The following is a 12,964-nucleotide window of genomic DNA, read 5'->3' on the forward strand; positions in this document are numbered from 1 at the left end:
CGGCAGAAAGAACGCGCCTACGTCACGTGACAGCGAATTCGAAAGAGCGGCGCGAGACGCCGACCACGCGCAGGAAGCGGCCGGCCGGCCGGCCGCGAGACGCGCCGGGACGAGGCCGCTCATTGGACCGCGGAGGTCACGTGTCTCGCTTTCCAACGGCCGGCGGCGGGGCAGCGGCCCGCCCCGCCCCTCCGTCCCCCGAGCCGCGGCCGCGGGGCGGGCGGCGCATGCGTGTTGGGGCGACCGCCGGGCCGGTGTCTGTCTGGTTCCGAACGTCTCACGGCGGCACGAAATGGCGGCCTGACGCCGGGTTGCCAGACGGTACGAAGACGAAGCGGGCGGCTGAGGGCCCAGGCGGGGGATGGTGAGCGGGCTCCGGAGCCGGGCAACCCGCGATCGGACTCTGATCGCCAACCGTAGCTTCGGCCACGCAGCGACAGTCATCGGGCCGGGCCGCCGTGCCGCGCGGGTGAGTGGCAGCTCTCCTCCGTCGCCGCCGGGCTCCCGGCCCCGCTGTGGCCACACGAGCCCGCGGCGCTGCGGCAGGGCGAGGCCGGGGCTGCGGGGGCCGTTGCCGGCGGGATGGCGCCTGACCGCCGCGGCTCCGGGCGGCCCTGCAGGCCCCGCCGCGTGGGAGCGAGCGGGGAGGGATCGCCTCCCCTCGGGGAGGGACTGCGGGCGGTGAGGGGTGACCCGGTTGGACGCGTGTCACCCCGATAGGCGGCCGGCGGGTGAAAAAGCAGATAGGCGTTGGAGGCGGGAGGAAGGCCGGGTAGGGAGCTCACCCTGTAAGGTGTGCGGGGCCGGGAAGGATCGCGGCTTTAAAGGACGGCTGGCGTTTTGAGGAATTGCGCTGGGGGATGGCAGGAATGCGTTCCGCTGCATAGGAAGGGCAGAGCTCCCATTTAATCACCGTGGAGGGAAGAACCGACGGTGTTCTGCGAGGCTTTTGCAGAGGAAGAGACGGGACCGCGTGTTAAAGCGAAAGAAGCCGTGTTGAAACAACACGTCGTTTGAGGAAGCGAGAAGCCTGGCTCAGTTGCCCCGTGTGTGCCCTGTGACTTCCGGGCCTGATGGAAGGCTTAAGAGCGGGGTTGAAGAAAAGCTCCGTAATGCTGGTTGTGCAGCCCCACGCTAGCTGGCTTAAGGCTCCTGAGTACTATTGGGATGTCAGTGCTTTCTGTCACTCCCACATCTGAGGTTGTAAGTCGTGACGGTGCAAGTTTTTAACCCCCTGTTGTAGAAATTATATTGTGAAATGTAAGAGAAGTTCTTGTAATACTGTGTTAAATAATGCTGTAGGTACTAGCTGGGTTGTAGTAGCTCAACAATACACGTGTTGAGCTTTTTAAATAAAAAGCTGTTTCTCATAATTCTCCTATCTCAACCTGTGCAAGACACTTGTGACAGAAAACTCCTGAAGCCTGTGCTGCATCTAAAAAATAATGTAGAGATCGTTTTGTATTGCTTCCTGTTTCACAGCTTAGAAATGCCTCGAATCCTCTTGCTGCTGTTTTCATATAGGTTAGATTCTCTTGTCAGCTCCTATTTTCAGATGTGACCTAGAGAAATCACGTGAAGACAAGTAGGTATAAAGAACCTAGAGCCTGAGCCAATCAGTTTGCCACTTTTTCCTCATAGTGGAGAACAGGCTTTCTGGTTAATATCGTGCTTGGAATGCTTCAGTGGCTGTCATTAAGACTGGTAACATGATCTTCTGTGGAATCTGATGGAGTAACTCTAGGTTAGTCTCATGAGCCTTTGAGCTGTGGCTGCTGCCAATGAGGGGCAATCTTGCCTTCCTCTGGTGGCTAGTGTTTGTGTAGCCTTATGGGAAACTGCACTGGGGAGCCAATTTTAAAATAAGTATTTTTAGGTTTTTTTGTTGGGTTAATTTAACCAGTTACCTTGTCTGCAGAGAATCATGTAGTGCGTGGTAGAACCTCTTTTTCTTTTTTCCAGCAAAAGGGCTGGAAAAAAAGGGGCTTATGCCTTTTTAAAGCATTTACAAAGAACAGTTTTTTGTTTCTGTCCTCTTAAAAGATCCTAATAACTTGCCTAGTGAAATTCATAGCTTTCAGTCATGACCTCTGTAAGGCTGCTGCTATGCAGTTGGATTTACTGTTCTACTTAAAAAATTAATAATAATTGGGTAAGCAAGATGTTCTGTAATCACGCATTATCATTTTTGGCTCTGTAGTTCAACTCTTTGTGGAATTAGTTTTTTTCTGGACCAGCCTAAGAGGGCTTTTTGAGGAATTTTATTCTTGCACTTGCTTAACACTTACATTGCTACAGAACTACAGAGTTGATAAGCTTTAATATCTAGTGCCAGATGAAATCATCATCAAAACTTCCTTCTGTATCAAATTTGAATGTAATTACTTGCAAAATCTTTCAGATAAAATAACTTACCTGGATTCATTCTTTGTTTTTGAACACAGCTGATAAGTTTACAGAAATGGAAGTCAAAAGTTAAAACTACAGATTTTAATTCTCCAAAGTTGACTTTGCAGTTCAGTAGCAAAATTAGTTAGCTACATACGTTAATAGCTTTAAAACCCCTGATAATACCTAGGGTTCTTTTGGAAGAAAAGTCATCTGATTCATTTACAATAGAATTTTTCAGCATTCTAATTAGTAGTGTCTTAGTAATCTGGTTCTTTGTAGGAGGGTATTGTTTTCATCCTTACCCCAAGTGAACTGGCTGTCCAGTTGCTTTAGTCGGTTATTATCAGTATTGATTTTAGGTGCTGTCAAGGAACTTTTCTCTTGCAAGGCTTTTGCATTGGGTATCCTGAAGCAAGATGGATTGGGATATGTAATCTTTTAACTAGATCCTTTTATGTGTTTTTGTTGCTTTTTTTTTTTTTTTCAGCCCATCAGCCTAATTGGTGACAAGGCATGGAATACAGGACTAAAAGGAATTTTCCTAGCTTGCTGCGCTGCTGAAGAAAAATTACTCTGTGATTGAACTGCATGTTTCTATTGTTAAAATTTAGTGTCAAGTATGGCTAATAACCACAACCCCAGTTTCATATGCTGTGTTGATTGTTGTTGCAACAAATGTTAAAAACACTTGGTTTTCAACTGTTGTTCCAGTTTTGACTTAGTTCTGTCTGAACTCTGATCCAGTTACTTTTTCTGAATAACAAAAGTTGGAGATCCTTGCTGCTTAGAATGACTGGGCAGTTGATCCTATGTGTTTCTGTTTTTTTTTTCTACAGGCGTGGAAAAATGGCAAAGAGAATTGCAGAAAAGGAACTGACCGACAGAAACTGGGATCAAGAAGATGAAGCTGAGGAGGTAAGACTATACATTAGACTCCTCAGATACATAGTTATTTACATGTGGATTTTATTCATCTTGTGGATAAAATCTTCAGTAAAATCTTTTAGAAGTGTAGTAGTTAAAGATGATTTTGTTTTGTTTTTAAAGCTTCCCCTATATGCAGATAAAGTGGCAAAGCAGCTTTTGTCACCAGCTTAGAGGAAAGGAACTTTACATTTCTAAAGGGAAACCTGGGCTTCTTAGGATGTCTAAAACTTTTGAACTGTTCAACTGTATGATGGATATTTATGCAGTTCACAAGAAAATGCTTTTGATTTCTTGGAATAGTTGACTCTAAGCTTCACAGACATAATGTAGTCTAGATATTTTCTTCACATATTTCTTGGTCTTTTTATTTAAGGCATGTGTTTTATCTCTAAACAAACTGTGCTAGTTTCTGTGCTACTAAAAAAAAAAAAAAGCTTAGGCTTATAGAGTGTAAGAAAGAGAACTGATAGTACTTTTTCATAAAACTGATAGAAGAAAGCTTCATCTCCTTATTCATTTTTGGGTAGTAATTAGTCATTAGCTAACTTTACCAATACTTGAACTTCTGCTAATTGTGGAAAACTGAAAGTATATCTCAATATACCTTCTCCAAACTGGATATTGTTTGTAACAGTGTAACTGTTACTGATAGAGTACCTTCAGCAAAATTAGTTTCCTTGTTTAAAAAAGAATATAATAAAATTGAATTAGATGCCATAAGAAAATTGAGACTGCAGTCTGTATAAAGGGAAATTGAATGCCAAACAAGGAAAACAGAGGTGTGAAATATCAGCTAATCATCCAAGCACCTGGCAAGCTAGTAGGAGTACTGTAATATTCCTCATTTTTTTTTAATTTCTTCCCTTACTTGTTAGGGAGAATTGTGTTCAAAGAGTACAGTTGTGTTCAAAAAGTATCTCAGGATTTCAGTCATCTCTTCAGGCTATGATAAATTGATGGATTCTGAGAGTTCCACTAATAATTCCATAACTTTATTTCAAAAGGTGGGAACCTTCTCAGTGGCTAGCGAGGAAGTCCTGAAGAACAGAGCTATTAAAAAAGCAAAGCGTCAAAATGTTGGATCAGAGGTAATGTAATCACTGAGCATTAGTATTATAATTTCAGTCAGTATCAAAATATCACATCTGTGTTCAAGACTTTACTTATCTGGACTTGTAGCAATACTGTATCAAGCTATCTTTTTAAAGGTATATGCAACTAGCCAACTGTTCCACTTCCAATCCTGGCAGTAGGGTCCTGGAAATCTAGCTACTGATTATTCATACTGGAGGGCTGGGGGATGTCTGAGGCAGTAAAAGCCAAATTATTAAGTTGGTCTAAGAGTGAAAGAAATGTCTTCTGATAAAAACAATAGTATTTTTACCCCTTGAAGTGTGACATACGTTTTGCAGTAATAAATGGAATGTAGAAAGGAAGTTGGCCTTTCTTACAGGCTTAGTTCCTTTGAAAATATTAACCAGTCTAACCAAAGTGGAGTCCTTTCAGAAATCCTTGACAGATGCATCTTTCTGTGAAACTGTCTTTCAAGACTGCATGCCCCGTGTTAGGAGTTGGACAGTTTTTACCTGCCATCCTGATTGCTTTTAGACAGGACAAGACTAGGCTCAGTTATGACCTATGTAGCTTTTTGTTATGCTCTAATTTTTCCTTCTGTCCAAGCACTACACATGTGGCAGCTGTCCCATCTCACTTTTACCTGTGCTAGTTTTAGCCACAGATGTGGTAGAGGATGCAGTTACTTTCAGAACTCTATTAATAACAGGATTATAGTGATATTAAAAACAAAAACAAAACAAAAACAAAACAAAACAAAAACAAAAACCAACCAGCACCTTGGACAGGAAGGATTCAGGGGCAAAATAAAACGGATTAGACAGAATTAATTGAGAAAGGGGACCAGATGGTTGCAAAATAAATGATAGTAAGGCTGGGATTCAGCTGTCACATATCAGAACTCGAAGAAGTCTGATAGGCTAGCCTAAAGTCTGAAAAGCAGAAGAGATGTCAGGATAGCCAACTCTGCACAATAAACCTGTGAAACATTTACAAAAAGATAAACTCAGAGTTTACTGCAGTTCATAAATGAAACAAGTAGAATGCTGCAAAGACAAGAGTCTGCAGTTTAACTGGGTTGTCCAGAGAGAGGTAGGACTGATCAAAAGGACAGGATAAAAATAGCTAGCTAGAAATGAGAAACAGGACTGAACTGGTAAAGGTGAAGCAAAAAGGGAAACAGAGAGAGCCCAGGCCTGCAGGGCCAGATAGTGAAAGTGAACCAAAAATTGCTGAGTTCTGCTATTTCTCAGTGACAAAAGCAGCTGAACCTCAGAAGACATTCTCCTTTTTCTGAACACTGAAAGAAGAGAAATTCTACTTCAGTAATAAGTGCTCATATCCTCAAAACATATGCAGTAGATAAAAGTAGCAGTGCCTGTTTGGGTGTTAAATGTGCTATATGACTATCTTATGGAAACGTGTAAGAAACTACATCATAAAATACTATGGTAGTAGTGTTCAGAACTGGGTAATGAAAAGGTTGCAGAATGCAAATGTGTTACATTATCACGCACAGTCTGTCTTTGTGTTTCCCATCAGTCAGATTGGAATAATTTTGGTAAGTCCCTTAGATATTACAGAGGTGACTACAGAGTATGCTGTTTTGATGAGTCTGATGAGTGCTGGACTCTAATTGTGGTTGTTCCTGAAAATGACTCTGCAGTTATATATTGCTCCATGATTATTTGAAGAAAACAAGGTGCTATGAATGTGTGAATAGGTAGACAAACACATCTGCTGCTCTGAACAATTTCTAGGCATCTACTTCCTGTAAATAGTTTATTTTCATTCCAATCCTCTGAGTCTTTTAAAAATAGTACCAGTATGTGTCATAAGGAAACTATTAATCCTGTTTACATAGCTGACTTAGAATAAGGGACGTAAGGCATAAAATGACACATTGAAATTTAATATCTAGTGGCTCTAGAACACAGTGATGCACGTAACTGATTTCTATTTTATTTTTCTATCCAGCCTGAAAGTAGAGGAGCGTTTAAAGGTTTTAAAGGCTTTGTATTGCCTTCTGGAAAAGAAGGAGGTGGCTTCAGCGGATTTGGTAATGGTGCAGGAATAAAGCCTTTAGAAGGCCTGTCTAATGGAAACAGTAGTATCTTCAGTACTCCTTTCAGCAGTTTAAAGACAACATCTGAAACAAAATCTGCTTTTGGTAAGCTTTGAATAAGTATTCGTTCATCAAAATGTTCAACTGTAAAATCTGTAGAGTTAATTTAATAGTGAATAAGCAAATTCCAATAACTCTGTAATTCTGTTTCTTAAAGATTTTAGACTAGTGGAGGCAGATGATATCAAATAAATGCAGTTTTAAGAGGTAGAAACTACAATTGGATCTGATACTGGAGATAAAAAAAAAAATTAGAGACAGGGAGTGGAAGAAGTTTGCTACGGTACGCTGTGAATAGTATAGAAGAGCTGATGACACATTCCAGTTCAATAATCATCCCAATTACCTGAATCTTATTATTAAAAAAATACTGCTAATGGAAAATATCCTTTCAGTAGCACTGACATCTTTATAGTTTTGTTTAGTTTTGTTTCTATATTATTTACTTTTTTTGAAGTCTTAAGCTTTGTTTCTTGTACATCTAGTAAGACTGACTGCAATATAAAGAAGTTTATCTCTTACATTTATACCTACATTTTAAGCTAAATATTTTGGCAGATCTAACTCTCGTCTTGTGCTTTGGCATTTAGTCCCTTAACTTTACAAGCCTTACTAAGTACTTCTGACATAGCAAGTTTAGATCTGTTTCATAGCATTGCCTGGTTTACTCAGCCTGTGCTATCTGGCATGCAAAGTTATGATGCGATGAACTGTACATAACTGAACAAGACTTAAATGATTTGATAATTTGATACAAAAATAGAGAATGCGTGTTTTTTTTTTTGTTGTTGTTGTTGAAAGAAATTCTAAACCATGTTTTTCTTTTAATAGGATCCCCCATGTCAAATGGTCCAAGTACAACCACATTTACTGAGAAGGCGGCTGCAAGCCCTAAAGCTAATGGCGGCAGCCAACCATCATCATCTGGCTATACTCAGAGTAAAGTCTGTAGCTCTAGTGTTTATCACAAACAGCTAGCAGCTTTAAACTGTTCTGTGCGTGACTGGATAGTTAAGCATGTAAACACAAACCCGCTATGTGATCTGACACCTATCTTTAGAGACTATGAGAAGTATTTAGCAACTATTGAACAGCAACATGGAAACAGTAGCGACAGTGGCTCTGAAAATGAAAGCAACAAGACACCTGGCACACAGTCTGTTTCCACATTTGGGAATTCAAAGCTACAGCAAGGATCAACTTTTCTATTTAACAACAAAACCGAGGATGCCTCTGACAAAAAAACCGAAGTTGCATCAGAAAAAAGAGACCCATCAATAGGAGCTACGTCAACTGTCTCATTTAATATTGGCAAGAGTGGTCACAGTTCAGGTTTCAGTTCCTTTGGTTCAGGAACACGTAGTAGTTTCTCATTTTCTCCTGGAAATTCAGGTTTGTTTGGAAAAGATGCAAATCAGGCAAAGCCTGTCACTGCAGTATCCACCAATGTGTCGGAAGCTCAGACAGAAAGTGGGAACAGTGATGATAAAGGTAAATCCTATTTGTAAAAATCCTTTTAATGGCAAACTGTGAATAACTGTGACTTAAGAATAATGCTAAAATGAATTAATACTAAGTTGAATGAGGTCATAGTTCTTGTATGTGAAGGTTGCAGAATGATGCTACCCATGTGGAATTCCTAGTATTTGCATACTGCTTAAGTAACACTGAAAATGTATGATTATCAAAACCTACGTGTATCTGTCAGACTTGTTTTCTGTAATGAATTCTTAAGCTGTATACAAGACTGAAACCAATGAAATTTAAAGCAACTTTGAGCCTGCAGGACACCTCAATTCTATTGCTTTTTCCTGTAGATTTATTAAAAGATTACTCAGTGAGATACATAAGGAATGAAACACTTACATGCATCTTATTTGCAAGACTGCAAGAGACAAAGTTGCTTGCTATTGGAAGGTTTTTAGCTAAGTTTAATATTGTTAGCTGATAGAAATGCTGTAGCATTCTAAGGTAAAGAAATAGTGAATATATAATAGTAAATAAGTGAAATAACTGGAATGCATAATCCTTCCCCTCTCTTGTCTATATCGTATCTGCAGCTGAGTATCTTTCTCCTAAGTTAAGCTTGGCCTTGTGTGCTTATTGTTACTGAAAGTTACTCTTTGAAATGTTAGAATGATTTTTCCCCTGAGAAAAGGTTGTAACTTAAATTTGACTCATTAAGCTCTATTTGCTGTGTTTAAATGTGCTTTGATTGGTTGATGGTAGTTTGATATTTTCATCTAATTGAAATTAAAGATGAGCATAAAGTTGCTTGACTGGAGAAAAAAAATAAGTTTCTATAAGTGAAACTGTCTAAGAACCAACACTGATTTAAACATATTTTGGCAATCACTGACATGCATGTTTATATAACAACTATAGTCTATAGTATGAATAACTAATACTAACACAAGCCTAACATTAACATGTGGGATGTACTGAAACTTTATTTAAAGGTGGAGAAGAGGAGGAAGAAGAGCCACCAAAAGTCATTGTTAATGAAATAAAAGAAGACGATGCTTTCTACTCAAAGAAGTAAGTGTCTTTACCTTAGAATAATGAATCATAACTTTGAGAATAAAACTCATATCTACATTTTGCAATTAACCATAGCGGTATAAAAATTAATAATATATATGTTGGCTTTCTAGCTTATGTCTTCTATATAGAACATGAATTTCTGCATGTAAAAACGTAATTACAAAGACATGTAGGATCTCACTAATGTTTTTGTGTCTTGAATACAGCACTGATAGCTATTTGTAATAAGGGTTTTTCTTCATAATTTTTAATTTTATAGTGATTGAAGGAATTTCTGCCTTTGTCTGTCTGTAGTTTTTTTTATTATTGCTTGTTGAATAATGCCTTTATAATTATTACTTACTCTGTATAGATCCTGAATACAAGTCACTGTGTGTGTGTGTAGTTGGTTTTTTTTTCCCTGAAAGTAATGCTTGTCATTTCAGTACTGAAAGGAATAGCCTCCTTTTACTGAACTGATATGTAGCACTGTACTGCTGTATTTTGGGGTGCATTACAAACATCATAGGGCAAAAGAGGTGATTCTCCTGCTATGCCTAGCATAGGTGCAGCATCGTATTTAGTATTGTGTGCAGATCTGGGCTCCACAGTACAAAAAAGATCTTAGAGTGCTTACAGAGGAGGGCATGTCCTATGTAGGAGAAGCTGAGGACCAATGGGCTATCCTGGCTGGAGGAGAGGAGGCCAAGAGGCGATCTCACTGCTCTCTGCAGCTCCCTAGGAGTGGAAGCAGAAAGAGGTGCCAGATTCTGCTCCTGTGAACTGATTACAGGATGGGGATGGCACACAGCTGCACCAGGGAATGGTCAGACTGGACATAAGAAAAAATTTATTTACTGTGGTATTTATTTCCAGTGGTCAAGCATTGGAGCAGACTTCCTAGTGAGGTGGTTGATGCTTCATGTCTGTCAGTGTTGAAGAGGTGTCTATACCACCCTCAGTAATATCCTAAAGCTTTTGGTTAGCTCTGAAGTGTTCAGGACTCAATCCTTGAAGGTCTCTTCCAACTGAACTGTTCTATCTGTTAGAAAATGAATCAAGCAAGGTCAGGAAGAATAAGGATTTACTTACAACTCATAGCCCAGAAAGTTAACTGATTATTGTTAAAGCCAGCAGGCTTACTGGGAGTCAGACCAGGGCCATACTGCTATTTAATATCTATACAAACGAGGTTTGCTTTTCTTGTGCACAGATGTAAACTGTTCTACAAAAAGGATAACGAATTTAAAGAAAAAGGTGTAGGAACATTACACTTAAAACCAGCAGGAAATGAAAAAACTCAACTCCTAGTCCGAGCAGATACCAATTTAGGTAAGTAAATTTCTTCTAATAACAAGTCTTGATGTGAGATTCTCTGCAAAGCATTAGGATTTTATACATAGTATAACTGATGAGATTGCTGAAATTTTTTTTATCCTCTTGAATAATTTCAAGCAATTGGACACCTCTAACAAATATTCTGAAATAATACACATTAAGTAGTGCAAGGAAGTAAAAGGCTATGGTGTATGATTGATTGGGTACTTTTTCCCCTAATTTTGTTTTAGTAGCTATTTTCCATCTCTGACTTGCTGAATGGCTGTGAAGCTTGGCTTTAGGCCTCCACAATCAAATATATTTATATCAGAGGTGTGATGAATGTAGGTGAATATAATTTGTGCTATGATGTAGGCCATGCGTTACTTGTTTTGATATTAATTGTTGAACAGCTTTGCTACATCTTCAGTACCTCATTTCTTCAAATGGAAAATGGAGTTCATATTAACTTGGCAACTTCCATAAAATAGAGTTAATTATACTTATAAAAGATGTGAGAACTTAAGCCATGCTGTGCCTGCAAAGCCACTGGTAAACCTTATCTCAGTTTCACATTATTAAATGCTCTGGCAGGTCTGTAAAAAGCCCCCCACAGACCTATCGGGCAAAGTTTTCAAATGTATGGTGAGACTGGAACTCCTGTGTCAGTCACTTCCAAATCAGTGACTTTTGATGGAAACAGGCAAGGTTTGCCTGATAAAAGGCAATTCTTTTTAGCAGTGAAACTTAAGGCAGGTGGAGAGTAGCGATCATTTTTTTTCAGCATTTTTTTTAAGGATTTGAATACGCTGAATAGAGCAGGTGAAAACTTGTTTTCTCAACTTACATACCTTATAACAGAAGTCTTAGTTTTTAATTCAGCTGATGCTGATTTTCATTATGTTGATTTACATTTCCTCTAACATCATCTGAGATGATACTAGGAATTTTCTTTTCTAGCTCATCCACTTTAGCTTGGTGACTCCAAGCACTGATTTGTACAAGCAGCTACACTCATAGTGATGCACACTTTCCTTTTTGCTATCTTCACACAGTGCTGTATTACTTTCCTTAAATCTCACTGTGTTTGAAAAACTGAACTGGAAAGGAAGGCGAAGACTGACTTTTCCATAAATACTACTTCCGTGTTGTGAACTATTTACCAGGTTTACAAAATGTGTGCATCTCCTGTTGAAGCAGATTTGAGTTTGTTTGCAACTGTTTTAATAGACCACTAATAGTGTGCATCTCAAACTCACTACAGAGCGACACAGAACCATTATTAGTTAAAGGTAGACCACACCAGCTGTGGTATATGATTTACAGAATAAATACTTTGTATCCTCAATAGTTTGTGCATTTTTAGATTAATATGTCTGTATGTGTGTTAAAGCTAACTTTTTTTGCTTTTGCTTACGAGCTATGCTTCAGAATGAGTAACTTGCATAAGCATAAACTAAGTAGTGACTCAATTCCTTATTTGCTAATTTTCCCATGTTGCTTTTCACTGTATGTCTCTACTGTCATTTGATATGCCTCAGTTCCCTCCCTTTAAAGCAAGAGGGCAAGTGTTTTTCAGAGACTCCTCCTTCATACTGAGGAAATAAATTAGGAACAGGGGCCATGAGCAGATGCTTAAAGAATAAGACAAGTATATATGACACTTTGGAAGGAAGTGCCTTCTTTCCAAGCAGACTTAAATGCCTATTAAATAAGTATACTAACATCCATATTGTAAAAAAAAAAAAAAAAAAAAAAAAGCTGGAAAATTGCTAATTTATTTTTCTCCCTTCACATGCAGGAAATATACTGTTGAATGTTCTAATTCCACCCAAGATGCCATGTACAAGAACCGGAAAAAACAATGTTCTTATAGTTTGCGTTCCTAATCCACCAATTGATGAGAACAATCCAACTGTTCCTGTCACTATGTTAATAAGGGTGAAAACAAGTGAGGATGCAGATGAATTGCACAAAATCTTACTCGAGAAGAAGGAGGCTTAAGTATGTTGCAGTCAGTGATTTGAGAAATTATTGCCAAACTGCTGCTGCTCTATTTTTTTTTCCTTCCATATCTTCACCTGAACACTTAACTCTTTATTCTGATACTAAGAACTGCTATAGAAATTCTGGAAAAATCTGTGAGGAAAAGGTAAACTAGCTAATAAAAGTTTTAATAGAACAAGTTTTGGACTGTGCTCCCTCATTTTTCAACGTTGAAATGCAGGACCTCTTCTGGATAAACTACACTGACTTAAATTAAAGCATGTTTTTAACACTGGTCAGTTTGACTGAATGGACTGAAATCAGAGTATAAAACATGGTACCAGAGATTCCTCACAGACTACAGTGCAATGCAACAGCCTCCTATTTTGAGAGGATATTCAAATTTAATCGCTGAAACTGTTTCTGTACTCAAGATTTTTATTTTTAATTGGTCTGTCATTCTGGTGAGACTAATTTTTCAAACTGTCAATAATGACAATGTACCCAAACAATGATGATGTATATTGTACTGTGTTTTAACTCTTACAAACTTGTGTGATTCTGGGACTTGGAGACTGCATCTCCAGCTATTTAATGCAAAGTTAGCTTGCGTAGTCTTGT

The 12,964-nt window shown here is 39.1% G+C and overlaps 1 protein-coding gene across 1 annotated transcript; it reads left to right on the forward strand.

The window, feature by feature from the left end:
• Positions 1-215: 215 nt before the first annotated feature.
• On the forward strand, positions 216-12,542 carry NUP50 (nucleoporin 50). Its single transcript, XM_031597238.2, has 8 exons — positions 216-469; positions 3,228-3,306; positions 4,323-4,406; positions 6,370-6,562; positions 7,349-8,008; positions 8,977-9,055; positions 10,254-10,372; positions 12,159-12,542. The coding sequence occupies exons 2-8, from the start codon at positions 3,238-3,240 to the stop codon at positions 12,359-12,361; spliced, it is 1,407 nt and encodes a 468-aa protein (XP_031453098.1). The 5' UTR covers positions 216-469; positions 3,228-3,237; the 3' UTR covers positions 12,362-12,542.
• The last annotated feature ends 422 nt before the right edge of the window (positions 12,543-12,964 follow it).

The sequence above is a fragment of the Phasianus colchicus genome, chromosome 1 (genome assembly GCF_987193195.1).
Source record: "Phasianus colchicus chromosome 1, bPhaCol1.hap1.1, whole genome shotgun sequence".
Classification (NCBI taxonomy): domain Eukaryota; kingdom Metazoa; phylum Chordata; class Aves; order Galliformes; family Phasianidae; genus Phasianus; species Phasianus colchicus.

What these genes read in the sequence shown, in the direction of transcription:
- NUP50 (XM_031597238.2), top strand. Translation starts at nt 3,238, where the DNA reads ATGGCAAAGAGAATTGCAGAAAAGGAACTGACCGACAGAAACTGGGAT. An exon ending in AAGAAGATGAAGCTGAGGAG is followed by an intron (nt 3,307 to 4,322) that starts GTAAGACTATAC and finishes TTATTTCAAAAG; the next exon opens with GTGGGAACCTTCTCAGTGGC. An exon ending in TGGGAACAGTGATGATAAAG is followed by an intron (nt 8,009 to 8,976) that starts GTAAATCCTATT and finishes CTTTATTTAAAG; the next exon opens with GTGGAGAAGAGGAGGAAGAA.